The following is a 14,883-nucleotide window of genomic DNA, read 5'->3' as shown; positions in this document are numbered from 1 at the left end:
TTAACCTTGTCCATTTATAGACGAGAAAACTGGGAACACGCGTTAATTGCTGAGGTAGGCGGTTGATTCGAAGCCCCAACTGATGCCAGCTCTAGCTCATCAAACTGCTCATTCTTCTTCCCTTGGCTTCCCCATTCTTCCAGCACACCAAACAACTCGGGTGCAACAATTTAACACTTGGTCAGCTTAATTTCTTCATTTTCTGCAGGGCTCTAGACAGAGGAGCCTGGCCCCAGGTCAGGCTGGGTCCCCGCGGGAGCCACGGTCCCGCGTGTGGATATGGAGTCGGGAAGCTCGCCGGGGCACAGTCACCGGCGTGGGTGCGGGGCAGGAAGGGCTCGGGGGCTGCAGGTGGCGCCCCGTTCGTACACTGCTGGTGTTTCAGAAGCTCCCCCTACACCAGGCTCAGAGTAGACTGGGCGACGCCTCGCCGACCGCTTCCAGAAGCCGCAGCGGTAGGACTCTGGCGCCTTACGCCTTGCCCCGAGAGGCTCGCACCAGCGCCCAGAGGGCGGAGAGGCATACGTGACACCGCCCGATGTCCTGCCCTTGTGATGGGCTCACGCGGGACCTCCGACCCATCCCCCCGCCCACGCGAGCGCGCCCTCCGCCGTTCCCCGCCCCTTCGTCTCTGGGGCTGCCCTGGTCACTGCCTGACCCGAGGGCCTGGGCTTTTGCTCTCCCGACCGCTGCCGACTCACAGAGACGGCCCACCTCGGGGGAGAAGGTGCCCTCGGTCCATGTGGCCTTTCTGGAGCGGGGTGGAGTGGGCAGCGGGCGGCCTTCCGAGGACAGGCGCGGCGGGCAGCCCCGGGGGGGCAGCGGCGGGGTCCTGCCTGGGGGAAGACGGGGTGGCGGCGGGCGGAACGGTGTCTCCTTCACTTCGCCCTCCAGGAGTTGCAGCCGCAGCCCGACCCGGAGTGAGGTGAGTGGCGGCGGCAGCGGCAGCGGCAGCGGCAGCGGCAGCAACAGCAACAGCGGCGCCCCTCAGGAGACCACCAGGTACTGTCGTGCCAGTCTCTCACCAAGCCCGGGGCCTAGGCCGCGGCGGCCAAGCGGGAGGCCTGAGCGGGACTCGGGTTGGCCCCGGCTCCCCAAGATGGCTGCGCTGTCCCCGGCCCCTCAGCCCTTTTCTGTCCTAGATCCCCTGTGACCCTCCTCTGACCGCTTTTCTTGTCTCTTCCGCAGAGCACCTCCAGCGACCTCGCCATGGCGACCCACGGACAGACTTGCGCTCGGCGTAAGTAGAGACGCGACCTCTGCGATACTGGAACCTGGCGACCAGAAAACGGCAGCCTGTTCTCTTCCCTCACCCCAGTCTGGCCAAATTCGGCTCCTTTCGGTGACCGCTCCGCAGAGTGACCATCGCGCCTGCGGTGGCGGAGCAGGACTGCCGGTTTTCGGAGAGGGGGACCGGGCCTAGGGCGTTGGTCTGTGTAGCTGCATTCACTTTCCGTTTTTGGACGTGCCTATGACAAATTGGAAAGCAAGAAGTTATTAATTGTCGAATTCCATCTCTGAAAGATTCGGTCACTTTCCTAGAGGAAGTAGTTATCCGCCTCGTGAGAGGCCAAGGTCACTCACTGCATGTGCTCCTAAGGGCGTGGACTTGCTCTGCAGAATGAATGAGCTGCTATGAGCTCAGATTGCTTGATCTTAAGCCTCACCACCTTGGTGGAACGAACACTTGTCATGTTAATAGGTTTAAAGTGCCATTTGATATTCAGTTGGTGTAAATATTTGAGTGAAAAGTGGATGGCTGTGTTTTTCCTAAGGCCCAATATTTAACTTCCCAGACTGTTAAGTTTCCTTTCCTTTCTACTCCTGAGAGTTGGTTTTGATCTCAGAGACGGTAATAGGGGTATTTCAAGGAAAAGGGCCTAGTTTTAAGGTTTGAATTTATTTAGTTAGATCAGCCCATCCCAGTGACTTTTGGAGATTTTATATATATATATATATATTTTTTTTTTTTAAATTTAAAAATGTTTTTGTACTGCTGGCTCTTTAATGTTTTTCTATTTTGGAGGAGCTTTCCCAAGTTTGTGTAGCTACCTAGTTATCTATTTTAGAGATAGGCCTTTGTTGGGGATCTCCATCATGGGTCATTAGCATACAGGTTTATTGTGGCACTGGTATCAAAACCATAATGCTAGCAAATTGAACTGCTTGAATTTAAAGATCTGCATTGGGTTATTGTACAGAAGGTGGGAAAACAAGAACGTAGCTAACACTGGACTATTTCTACTTACCAGCGATGTGTATTCCTCCGTCATATGCAGACCTTGGCAAAGCTGCCAGAGATATTTTCAACAAAGGATTTGGTAAGAACCTTTTTTCTTTAATTTTGTATCTAGACTGCAAATGTAATTTTAGGTCAAAAATGAAAAGGTGTCAGGCATTGTGTATGTCTAATCCCAGGATTCTGGGAAGCTGAGGCAAAATGATTGAAAGTTTGAGGCCAGCTGTGGCAATTTAGCGATTTAGTGAGACTCTACCTAAAAAAAAAAAAAAAAAAAATTTAAAAAAATGAGGGAAAAAAGTGAAAATGTGTGCTTCCATTCCTCAGGGAAGTTAAATTAATTTGAACTATAAGTATCATGTTGCATTCTTTTACTGGATACATTTTATTGTTTTATTATTATTATTTATTTTTTGGTACGGGGGATTGAACTCGGTTCCTTGTGCTTGCAAAACAGGAGTTCTAACCACTGAGCTAAATCCCTGACCCTACTGGATACATTTTAGATTAAACTTCTGTTAAATGTTGCAGTCCACTCCAGTTTCAAACTATAGTTTAGCTTTTCAGAGAAAGCAGCTTGTGTTTTCATTTTCTTTAGTTATAGCTTAGGCCTTGGTTGACTAGAGTTGTGATGTATTACTGTACTGCTTTGTGGTTGTAACTCCTAATAATCTTGAAAGAATTATGCCATTTTTCAATTTTCTTTTTGGAGATCTTATTCTGCATATCCCATCTTTTTTTTGGTACCGGGGATCGAACTTGGGACCTTGCACTGGTGAGGGAGGTGGCGGAACCACTAAGCTAAATCCTCAGCCCCATACCCTATCCTTTTATGTTATTAGAGGTACCCTAATTTTTAGATAAACGTCCCAAATGTCTTTGTAATGATAAACTATTGGTGATGGCTGAGATTTCGTCAAATGGTTTTCTAACCTGATGTTTAGGGTTAAAAATGGTTTGAAAGCATTTTGGGATGGGTCAGCTGTGTACCAACACTGGGCTAAGCAGTATAGAGATGTTCTGTCCTTTACTAAGTATATATAGAATTAATTTTTAAAATTTCTTTTAAATATTGTGTCTGAGTACATTATTCCCCTGTGCATATGTGGAATCTTTTTAAGTATATTGTCAATAGTAGATAAGGATCTTTTATACAAAAGATTCATTTTGTTATCTTTTGCTCTTTTTAAAGGCTTTGGGTTGGTGAAACTGGATGTGAAAACTAAGTCATGCAGTGGGGTGGTAAGTGTTAGCTAATGAACCTGTCATTTTTCAACCCATAAAAGTTGTAATTGAAACATGTCTACCTGTTTTACCTTAAAGCAGCAGCAGTAATTTTGTAAGTGATTTACACATAACCTAATTTGTTCTGATTTCCTTGTGGTCTTTTGCTGTATTACTCTATACACATAAGGAACATGGGGAAGACATTGGTCACCTGGGACTCTGTCTATTCAGGTAGATTACAAGCTTGAAGACAGAAAATGTTATACTTTTTCGTAACTCTATAGAACTATCAGATTTCCAGGCATAAAAGTACTCAGCTTACTAATTTGTACACACACTAAGCATTTATCCAGTGGGTACCCTGAATGGATATTTCAGCGTGCATTTTGTGAAATATGGACTTCTCATATGAATATCTTTTTTTTTTTTTGTCCCGGGATAGAACTCTGGTCCTTGCGTTTGCGCAGCAGGCAGCGAAACCACTAAGCTAAATCCCTGGCCCATCATATGAATATCTTTAAGGAATATTAATATTTTGGTATTTGGGTGTCAGTTCTTCCTAACTCCTACATAGTGGGTAAAGCAAAATTTAATTTTGTGATCTTTTTTTTTTTGGTACTGGGGATCGAACTCAGGACCTTGTGCTTGTGAGGCAGTTGCCAGAACCACTGAGCTAAATCCCTGGCCCTATTTTGTGATCTTTTTATTTTTTTGGTACTGGGGATCGAACTCTGGACCTTGCGCTTGCAAGGCAGGTGGCAGAATCACTGGGCTAAATCCCCAGCCCCCATGTGATCTTTTTATTTACTCTTGAAGAATTTCTGTTTCTAGCTTGTTTGGGGAGTAGGCATAGTGTTTATGTATGTATTAGGATATTGATTATTTTGATAAATTTTGGCATGTAACTGGGATTTTTTAAATTTTATTTTATTTTTTATGGTACAGGGGATTGAATTTGGGACCTTGCACTTGTGAGGCAGGCGGTGGAACCACTGAGCTAAATCCCCTGCCCTTAAATAGGATTTATTACATTTAACCGCGCCCCCCCCCCCACTGGGATCGAACTCAGGACCTTACGCCTGCCTGAGCTAAATCCCTAGTCCTATTAGATTTAATTCAGTCTTAGTTTGTTTTCTTTCCTCTCTATCTCTTTTTCCTTTCCTCTTCCTCTCCCTCCTTCCTTCTCCTTACCCTCTCCATTTCTTTCTCTCTTCTTTTTTGAGACAAGGTCTCATGTAGCTTAGGCTGGCCTTGAACTCACTATGTAGTGCAGGTTGGCCTCAAACTCATGGAGATCCTCCTGCCTCAACCTCCTGAGTGCTAGGATTATAGGCATGTGCCACCACTCCCGGGTTCTTTCTTTTTTTTCCCCTCAGTACCTTTCCTTTGCAGGGTAGGTGTGGCGCCACAGCTAAATCCTCGGCCTCCTCTTTCTCTCTTTTTTTGTTTTTTTTTTTTTTTGGTACTGAGGATCGAACTCAGGTCTTTCCGCTTGCGAGGGAGGCGGTGGAACCACTGAGGTAAATCCCTGACCCTTCTTTTTCTCTTTTTGAGACAGGGTTTCACCGTGCAGTTCAGGCTGGTCTTGAACTCACTATGTAGCCCAGGCTGGCCTCAAACTCAGAGTGATCCTCCTGTCTCAGCCTCCTGGGCAAGGCCTGACCATTTTATCACTTGAATTACAGAGATGTTTAGGGTACCCCAAAAGGTAGAGACCAAAACGTGTAGTATGGAATGAAGGGGGTAAGCTCCATCATTGGTGTCATCTGGTCCAATTTTGGTCCCACAGGATGATGTTAACTTTGTGTCTTGATAGCTTTTGATCTCTGGGCTGATAGATGTTAGTGGGTGGGGCCTCTAGAGTCATTAATCATTGTCATTCAGGATTAAAAATTGCTTCTCATTCACATTCCCTATTCAGACTGACTGTTGGGAGAACGTGCTTCTTATATAGCCTGTAAAGTGCTTTCCATTTCAGGACCTTGCGTTTTTGAGACAGATGCGGCACCACTGAGCTAAATCCCTGGCCCACACAAATGTTGTATTTTCTAAGTGGATGATGACTAGTCTTTTCCTGTTGATAATAATTTTTGATACTTCCTCACTCTTAGGTATCAAAATTTCTAGTCAGAAATTCTTTTTATTATTTCATATCAGCCATCTTTAGACTTGGTTTTCCAGTTACCAGAGTACAGAATAGAAATGGTAGAAAAATTGTGAGTCAGAACCCTCAGAGGGCATTATAATATTTAATCTTGGAAGATTTCAATTGCTTTACTGTCTGTTTTATATTATCCTTTCATTTTTACTTTGCAATTAGGGATTGGCAAATTACTTATATTTGTTATAGTCATAAGATTATATAATACATTTCAGATTGATCCCTGTATTAGGTTTTTTCTGCTGATATATGTATATGTAAGTTTATATTATGTATGATAAAAACCAACTGCAGAGTAAATCTGTAAACCCCCCCCCCTTTTTGGGGGGGGTACCTACCAGGGATCGAACTCAGGTCTTTGTGCTCAAAGGGCGGAACCACTGAGTTAAATCCCCCCCCCCCTTTTTTTTAAATGAGAATTATGTAAGAGGGCATGAGACCTAGTGAAGAATTTTTATCTCAGAAAAATAAAATATTGGGATTGTCAGAGAATTTAAAAAATCTTGTTCATGCATGGAATGCTATTGTGTGATGCTTTTCTGTTTAAGAATTTCCAGGGAAAAATTTTTGTAATAGTCTCAGTTATGAGATCAGGGATGAACCATACTGACATGTAGGTTTGTTTTTTTTTTTGGTACCTGGGATCAAACTCTGGTCCTTGCACTTGTCCAGCAAGTGGCAAAACCACTGAGCTAAATCCCCGACCTGGACATGTAGTGTTTTATTCAGTACCACATAGACCGAAGGCAGTGCCAAACAGCCATTTTTTCCTCATTGATTTTTGAATTTCAAATAAAATGACATTAGCCAAAGTTTCCTTAAAGGGTATATAGTTTGTTCACTTGAGAATTAGGTATAGGTTAATTTGTGATTGATTGTTTGGAAATGTCAGCTGTAAATGAGGTGGCAGTCACTTAAAGGCTAATTTGTCACTTTTGTGTGTGGTTAGGGAATAGCACATTGCGGAGAGTTTTGAGTATCAAGTTAGGCAGTAGATTTTTATGTGAAGGTTCGTGACATCATTTATTGTCTTGTTAGGAATTCTCAACATCAGGTTCATCCAATACAGACACTGGAAAAGTTACTGGGACCTTGGAGACCAAATATAAGTGGTGTGAGTATGGTCTGACTTTCACAGAGAAGTGGAACACTGATAACACTCTAGGAACGGAAATTGCAATTGAAGATCAGGTAACATTTGGAAAATGCTTTAGTATTAATTTTAGTTTTGTATTTTAGAAGTGATAAAATGAATATAAAATTTGTTTTCCTTCTAAAATAGATTTGTCAAGGTTTGAAACTGACATTTGATACTACCTTCTCACCAAACACAGGGTAAGCATGGATATTTTTGGCTGCATTGAATTTTTTTTATTCACCTTAGGGCATTATAATATTAGCCAATGGAAGATTTTTTTTTTTTTTTTTGGTACCGGGGATCGATCTCGGGACCTTGTGCTTTCGAGGCAGGCGGCAGAACCACTGAGCTAAATCCCGGGCCCTGCATTGAATTTTTTAAAATTAAATTTTAATTTTTATCAGTACATGTTTACAGTACCTAATGATTGCATTCATCGTGGGGAGCTGGTACATGTACATAATCTCTCAATTCTTTTTTCATCCCCTTCCCTTCCCCTCTCACTACCCTCTCTCCAGTTTCTTGGTTTCCTTCCCTTTTGCAAAAGATCAATCTTCCTATTATCTCTATTTTGGTCTTTATTTATATTTTGAGTATTTTTTTTTTGAGACAGGGTTTCCATCTGTAATTCAGGCTGGCCTTGAACTTATGGCAATCCTCCTGCCTTAGCCTCCCTAGTGCTGGTATTACAGGCATACACCACAAGGCTCAGCTAGATCTTTGATCTGTCCCACCCCCCCACCCCCCCGCAGGTACTGGGGATCGAACTCAGGACCTTGGACTTGCCAGACAGGTGGGATGCCACTGAGCTACATCCCTGGCCCCTCTTTGATCCATTTTGATTTTAGTTTATGTACGTAGTTAGAGAGATGGCTTTAGATTCAATCTTCTGCATGTATCTGCATTAAGTTTAAAAGTATTCTCAAGTCTGTTTAGGAAAGGCACAGATTTATTGTTTTGACAGTTTGCTAAACTGTCTTGTAATGGCTAACTTCTGTTTCTGGTTTTGGAACACGTTTGCCATCATTGGCTTGCTTTCAGATATTTGCCTCTTTTCATTGTGGCACTAACTTGGGTAATAAACTTGTTTCTAAGAAGCTTTTGTGACTGATTGCCAGTTCTGCAAAGCAGCCTTCCCACGAAAGTGGCAGTCCAGTTACCCCATGTGCCCTTGTCTTTATTCATTGAGCCATTTTTTAACCCTGTGATTGTAATTCTTCATTTACTTCTCCTTCATACGATAGTTTATTTAAATCTGCTTTGTGCTGTTTATGCAGAGGTTGTTTGTGTAAATATTTCCCACTGGCATCAGTTTTAAGTCATTTTGTTCTTTTCCAGAAAGAAAAGTGGTAAAATCAAGTCGTCTTACAAGAGGGAGTGTATAAACCTTGGTTGTGATGTTGACTTTGATTTTGCTGGGCCCGCAATCCATGGATCTGCTGTCTTTGGTTATGAGGGCTGGCTTGCCGGGTACCAGATGACCTTTGACAGTGCCAAATCAAAGCTGACAAGGAATAACTTTGCAGTGGGCTACAGGACTGGGGACTTTCAGCTACACACTAATGTGTAAGTATTTCTTTTGTAGGGAATGGTGATGTGGCCCTCAGAGGATGGTATTTGATGTCTCTTGTCTCATTAATCCAGTTTCAACTTAATCGGTTTAGGATTTGTCTTAAACATAAGAAAAGAAATCCTTGGCTATATCTGTGTTGCCTCTCAGAAGTATACAGTAAATATGTTTGTCTCACTTGGGTACTGAGAATAAATGTTTGGTTTTTTTGTTTGTTTGTTGGGTATCAAACTCGGGACCTTGCACTTTCGAGGCAGGTGCTGGAACCACTGAGCTAAATCCCTGGCCCTGGAATAAATGTTCATTTCATGTGAGGCTTGACATGCTTTGTATTTTTAGAAGATGCATCAGACATTGGCAGGTTGCTGATAGTGTATTTTGACTTTATTACCTGTGGTGTGTGGGGGTGCCGATCTGACAGGATTGCTTAACTTAAATTAAATAGATATATGGAAGGGCCTTACTTTTTTTTTCTATTATAAAAGCGGTATGTTAGTAAATAACAAAAGCACAAATAAGAAAACCATTTTCCATGATCCCACCAGCTGGATAATATGTACCTAAAAGATTGTTTCTTTTTGTTTTTTTTGAGACAGGATCTCGCTGTAGTTCAGGCTGGCCTCAAACTCACTATGTAGCCCAGGCTGGCCTCAAACTCATGGCAATTCTCTTGCCTCACCCTAAGTGTTGGAATTATAGACATGTGCCACCATGCTTGGTGCCCTAAAAGAGTGTTTTTTTGTTTTATTTTGTTTTGGTTTTTTGGTACCGGGGATGGAACTTGGGTCCTTGCACTTCTAAAAGAGTCTTTTTAAACCCTTTGCCCTTATTTAGTATGTTTTGATGATTTTCCCACAGCATATTATGCATTTTACGACATGATTGTTCTTGGCAGGTGTTGACTTCACTGGATGAATGTACTGTGATAAGTTTTGCTAATCCCTGTGTTGGAGATAGGAGTTAAGAAAAGACCTTTTACAACTTGGGAATTTTCAATGGAATGCTAAAGACCAATGTGGACAATGGATTTCTGCCCCCTTGGGTGGTAGGGTGGAATCCAGAGCCTTGGCAGGCCTGGCAAATGCTCACTGAGCGGCCTCTCTGGTCCCGACAGTGGCTTTCTTTAAATGCAGAGCTACACTATTAGCCTGTGCTTTAGAAAAATGTCATTGTCTATTCTAGATTTACTGAATTAAGGTATCTTACAGCAACGATGGAACAGAATTTGGAGGATCAATATATCAGAAAGTATGTGAAGATCTTGACACTTCAGTAAACCTTGCTTGGACATCAGGCACCAACAGCACTCGCTTTGGCATTGCAGCTAAATATCAGTTGGATCCCACTGCTTCTATTTCTGTGAGTACTTTTAGGATGAGATTTTGGTTATGGGAGTTAATTTTGGATTTGGGTGTATTGAATTGTTTTGACAATTTGAACTGTGATTCACACTATCCCCAGTTTACAGATCAGTTTGGTTTAGCATTTGGAATGCTGCTTTTCCTATGGTAACAGTGTTAGAAGTGTGATTTTTTTTTTTTTTGGCCAGGCTATACAAGTTCATTTAACCTTATAAGCTGTTCAACTAATATAAGAACCTAAGCCTGGCTAGCTGGTGTTTTAGGCCCTGGGCAGTTCTGATTTGTTATTTGTATTTTAATTATTACTTTGACGTTGTCTTTTTATGGCTTATGAAACATCTTCAGGTGAAGAACTGAAGCTTGGCAAGGGAAAGGATTACTGCTGGCAGGGTTAGGGCATGGAATAGAGCTAGGACTAGACCCTGTGTCTTTTTTTTTTTTTTTTTGGGTACCGGGGATCGAACTTGCATCCGTTTGCTTGTGAGGCAGGCGGCGGAACCACTGAGCTAAATCCCTGGCCCGACCCCATGTCTTTTTATTTCAGTCTCATCTAGGCTAAAAAACATTTCCCTTAGCCCAGGACTGTTCCTGAGTTGTGTCCCAAGGACACCTCCCTCCCCTGCACAGGGCACAGGGATAGGGATAGGTGGCCATCCTAGTCCCATCCTTAGACTCTTTCTACTGTTTGTCCCTTCAGACATAGTGGGCCAAGTGAGGCAGGGAACAGTGCAGAGGGGCTCTCTTCAGTTTCAGATGGATCAGCAGCTGTTTGTGCACGTCAGTTGCCTACAGGTCAGGGACTGCCTGTACTGTTATGTACTGGGAGTGAAAGAAAGTTAAACCATCCATGAGCTATTTCTGTTACATAAAGTGCTCTTCATCCCTGAGGACTGTGTTTTGATAATTTAGGCAGTTAAGTGTTAACCCATTCTTGTTCTACCTTAGCACAGTTGTAATCAGAACAAGAAGCACCCAGAATGCTTTTTCCATTGGCAAGCCAATGGTTTATTTATTTTTCTCTACCATAGCACTGTACCAGTCAGAACCCTCGCGCAGCACACTTCTCTCTGGTAGTTACATTGTTCTCAAGTGTGGGTCTGTGACACCATCACAGGTTTTATTTTTATTTTTTTAACCTTTTTTCTTTTTTTTCTTTTGGTACTGGGGATCAAACTCGGGTCCTTGCGCGTGTGCAGAAGGTGGCAAAACCACTGAGCTAAATCCCCGGCCCTTAACCTTTTTTCTTTTTATTATTTGTTTGCAATACATAATGAGTACATTTTGGGGAATTGGTACATACACGTATCACATCTTGATTCTTTTTATTTCCTCTCCTCCCTTCTCCCTTCCACCCATCACAGATTTAATACCAGCCAGCAGAAGCTTTAATCAGCTACTAGCAGCTCATAGTTTAAATGGGAAGATAGCTTGGGACCTATGTGTCATTGTGTGTGTGGCTGTGGGGAATTTGTTTGGAAATGGATCTAGCATTTTCCCCTAAGTAGAGCTGCTGTCTGGCCTGTCCAGCAGCGCCTGGAAGCCATGCTTGATGTTCTGATCACACTTGGATGGCTGGCTCCTGTTAAATAATAGGAACTTGTTTCCAGCTCACTGAGGCTCTTAATTTGTTGGGCATAAGGTGGTCATTAGTGGGAATATTCTTCAGATTAATAACTCACTTGATCATTGGTGGCTCAGTGATCATGATGATTGTGGCTGTAGTAGTGACTATAAATAATGCTTGTGTGGCTTTTGCCTGTATGGTTACATCAATTTTTTCTCGGGCTCTTGTGTTGTTTTGATGTTATACATAACAAGAGTGTACTCATTAAATCATCCCAAATCTGTCATGCTTGCCGGCTGTCTGTCCCCTTACACCATGCCTTCCATAATGCTGAAGAGTACAGTTTCCTGGCCAGGCAGCCTAGATCCTGGAGACTGGGGCAAGGTGCACCTGTTTACAGCCGTAGGGCCTATGGTGTGTGGCTTGCTATTAGTGGTGCTGGAGAATGGAGATATATGGAGGTTCTCCTTACCATATCTTGCTCTTTAGGGTTCTGCCAGCCCTTGAAGGTCTGTGACTAAATCTTAAAATGTTAGAATTGTACAAGGAGGTCAGGGGCATTGTTGATTGCTAAATGATGCTTCAAGGGAAGGATGCTCCTCTCATGGATGGACTGGTTCCATCAGGACTCAGTGGCTTAGTGACAACTGTGAGGATGTGAAGTAACAGATATTTGAACTGATTCTTTCTTTTTGGTGCCTGGGATTGAACTTGGGTCCTTGCACTTTGAAGGCAGGCGGCAGAACCACTGAGCTAAATCCCCAGCCCTTTGATCTGATTCTTTTTTTTTTTTTTTGGTACCGGGGATTGAACTCGGGTCCTTGCGCTTGCGCAGCAGGTGGCTAAACCACTGAGCTAAATCCCCGGCCCTGATCTGATTCTTAAGAGGAGGATCCCTATGTATTCTTCACATCATGAATTTAAATTTAACATCCTACAGTTCAAAGCTGGTGTGGGTCATCTCTCATGAGCCTGGTGGATTTCACTAGCCACATTTTGGCCTGCCTTTGTGGTTAGACGACTCAGGACTTTTTATGAGAGTGGTTGGGTTCTTGTCCTCTGTGGACACTTTGGGACCGTGGACATATCCTTGGGCCCTACTAAAAAAGAACTTTTTTCTTCTTTGCTGGGAATTGAACTTTGGGGTGTTCTACCTCTGAGCTACAACCCCATCCCTCTTTATTTTTTATTTTGAGTCAGGGTCTTGCTAAATTGCCCGGCCTGGCCTGGAACTTGGTGTCCTTTCTTAACTTCCTGAGAAGCTAGGATTATAGGTGTGTCCCATGGTGCACAGCCCTTACTCACAATTTGATGTTAATTTCATGGAGAAGAATTAAGTATGTGGCACCTGGTTTTTCTTTGGCTTGGTACACAGTAGGAAATTGTATCATCTCACATGTAGGTTAAAAAGTTGAACTCTTCATAATCCTATGATAGGGAAACTTGTAGGAGCTTTATCTTTCCACTCAAAAGTTTTTCTTATGGTTGTTTTTGAATTTTATTTCAGGCAAAGGTCAACAACTCTAGTTTAATTGGAGTGGGTTACACTCAGACTCTGAGGCCTGGTAAGTATTCATACAGAGGGATTGTCTTGACACCATTCACTTGTCAGCTTCAAGTACATGGAAGAGCTGATTGTTTCCCTTTCTCCCACCCTCCCTGAGTCATTGGAAAGTCTGGTTTATCAGGGCACTTTGTTTGGATGCGTCTCAGAATAAGAACTTTCTGTTCTTAGGAAAGTTAGTAGTGCCAGGGATGTAGCTCAGTGGTTCCGGCACCTGCCTCGCAAACGCAAGGTCCAGAGTTCAATCCCTGATACCAGAAAAAGAAACTTGGTGGTGACCATTCCCCATTCACTTTTCTCACATATCTAAAATGCAGAAGTAAATATGCACTTGTAGTAGTTCCTATTTCCTCAGATTTCACCTGCTTGGGTTGGCTCTGTTTCTGTAATCTTACTTTACATAGTATTTGTTTCTTGCTGTGTTTTCTGGAGCAGCACTTCTCGAACATGAGCGTGCATGTCAGTGCCCTGTGGAGTCTGTTTCAGTGCAGATCCTGATCCAGTAGTTCTGGGATGTGGCATTCTGTACTTCTAATGAGCTTCCTAGTTCTCTGGTTCTTTCCTCTGTCTCTGCCTCTCTGTGTCTATGTCCCATTTTTAAACCATTTGACTAGCAAGGTTCTAAAGTACTGAGAGCATTTTTTCCCCTTCTAGCAGACATTTTCCCTCCAAAATTTTTTTTGGTACTGAGGATCGAACTCAGGACCTTGCATTTGCCAGGCACGTGCAGCACCACTGAGCTACATCCCCAGCTCCCTCCAAATTTAGACCATTTTGAAACCTAAAGAAAAGTCTAAAGAAATACAGTGAGCTACCATGATTTATCTCATTCTCTGTACACTTAACCCTTCTTTTCGCATAGTTTTAAAAGATGTTTGCAGACATGTAGACAGACTTGCCTTAATATTTATTGCCTAAGAGTAAGATGGTTTTCTTCATAACTGCAATACCCTTTCTACACCTAAGACAGTATCAATTTACCTAATGGTAGTTTGTACTCAGGTTTCCCTACTTGTCCCTGCCCTCAAATATCTTTTCATTGTTTTTGCTTTCTAGGGTCCAGTTATTGACTTCTCTTGTATATTTCAGTCAGAAGAGTATAACCATTGTTTTCTAGAACACTTTGAACTAACATTTTTATGCTCTGTGACTTGGTACCCTTACAAAATGAATTCTTAGTATCTTGCTACTTCCAAGCGCCCTCTGGTGGCTGACACTGGTAATTCAACTGGCAGTTTGAGGAGGCTGCAGGCAGGCTCTGGGTGGCTGTTAGGGCACTCAAGACTTGGAGCAGGAGGGAAGTGCTTCAGGCCCTTCACAGTGGTTTGCTTTGTTTACAGGTGTGAAGCTTACACTGTCTGCCCTGGTAGATGGGAAGAGCATTAATGCTGGAGGCCACAAGCTTGGGCTTGCCCTCGAGTTGGAGGCTTAATCCAGCTGAAAGAAACCTCTGGCAGTGGATATCGGATTTGGCCTTAATATATTTCCATTTTGACCAGCAGGCTTTTATTTCCCCCAAGAAGGTGATCAAACAAAGGATGATCTAAACAAGAGCTGTATTTTAAATATTTAGACAGTTACCTTGTTGGTTTCTAGTTGAATTGGTTGTCTAGTTACCAATGCTGCAATCATGCAGTCACTTACACATTATTTAAATGTATTTATCTGTTAAATTGCGCTACCACCAATAATGAAATAGACCTTTATGAAAACCGTGTAGTTGTGTGCATATTTACATATTGTGTAGTTGTATGCTTATTTGTTTTAACATTTGAGTATTGCCATTGAATGACATGGAAAGTGTTTGAAGATGAGGTTAACATTTTTAAAAATTAAATTCAGCCATCATATTTACTTTTGGTATCTGAGGATATCACAAGTTATGAATAAAGCAACTATACATAATTGATGGCTCCACGTATTTGCAGAGTTAAAAGATGCCAGCTAGGGTCAAAGATCTGATATTGAGATAGTTTTTCTAGTGAGCATTTTGCTTTTTACCTAAATCTGTCACCAACTCTCCTGTGAATAATTCCATGAGCATTCTGAGATTAGAATA

General features: G+C 42.6%; 1 protein-coding gene across 3 annotated transcripts; it reads left to right on the top strand.

Moving 5' to 3' along the window:
• Positions 1-213: 213 nt before the first annotated feature.
• Positions 214-14,536, top strand: Vdac2 (voltage dependent anion channel 2). Of its 3 annotated transcripts, none has more exons than XM_087184675.1 (11): positions 214-455; positions 895-1,002; positions 1,189-1,240; positions 2,253-2,321; positions 3,432-3,481; positions 6,666-6,818; positions 6,910-6,962; positions 8,104-8,331; positions 9,544-9,694; positions 12,768-12,825; positions 14,165-14,536. In XM_087184675.1, the coding sequence occupies exons 3-11, from the start codon at positions 1,210-1,212 to the stop codon at positions 14,254-14,256; spliced, it is 885 nt and encodes a 294-aa protein (XP_087040801.1). In that variant the 5' UTR covers positions 214-455; positions 895-1,002; positions 1,189-1,209; the 3' UTR covers positions 14,257-14,536. The 3 variants fall into 3 exon arrangements, with proteins under 3 accessions (XP_087040801.1, XP_021115311.1, XP_004846386.1); XM_021259652.2 differs by lacking the exon at positions 214-455 and adding an exon at positions 493-727; XM_004846329.4 differs by lacking the exon at positions 214-455 and having other exon boundaries at positions 833-1,002.
• The last annotated feature ends 347 nt before the right edge of the window (positions 14,537-14,883 follow it).

The sequence above is a fragment of the Heterocephalus glaber genome, unplaced genomic scaffold (assembly GCF_053883595.1).
Source record: "Heterocephalus glaber isolate CG9 unplaced genomic scaffold, H.glaber_assembly_v1.0 deba00001497, whole genome shotgun sequence".
Taxonomy (NCBI): Eukaryota; Metazoa; Chordata; class Mammalia; order Rodentia; family Bathyergidae; genus Heterocephalus; species Heterocephalus glaber.
The sequence above is the reverse complement of the archived record's forward strand: the minus strand, read 5'-3'. Positions and strand labels throughout refer to the sequence as shown.

Excerpts from the sequence above, each read along its gene's own strand:
- Vdac2 (XM_087184675.1), top strand. The coding sequence starts at position 1,210 with ATGGCGACCCACGGACAGACTTGCGCTCGGC. Across the intron at positions 6,819-6,909 it reads AAATTGCAATTGAAGATCAG|ATTTGTCAAGGTTTGAAACT; the intron begins GTAACATTTGGA and ends CTTCTAAAATAG. Across the intron at positions 12,826-14,164 it reads CACTCAGACTCTGAGGCCTG|GTGTGAAGCTTACACTGTCT; the intron begins GTAAGTATTCAT and ends CTTTGTTTACAG.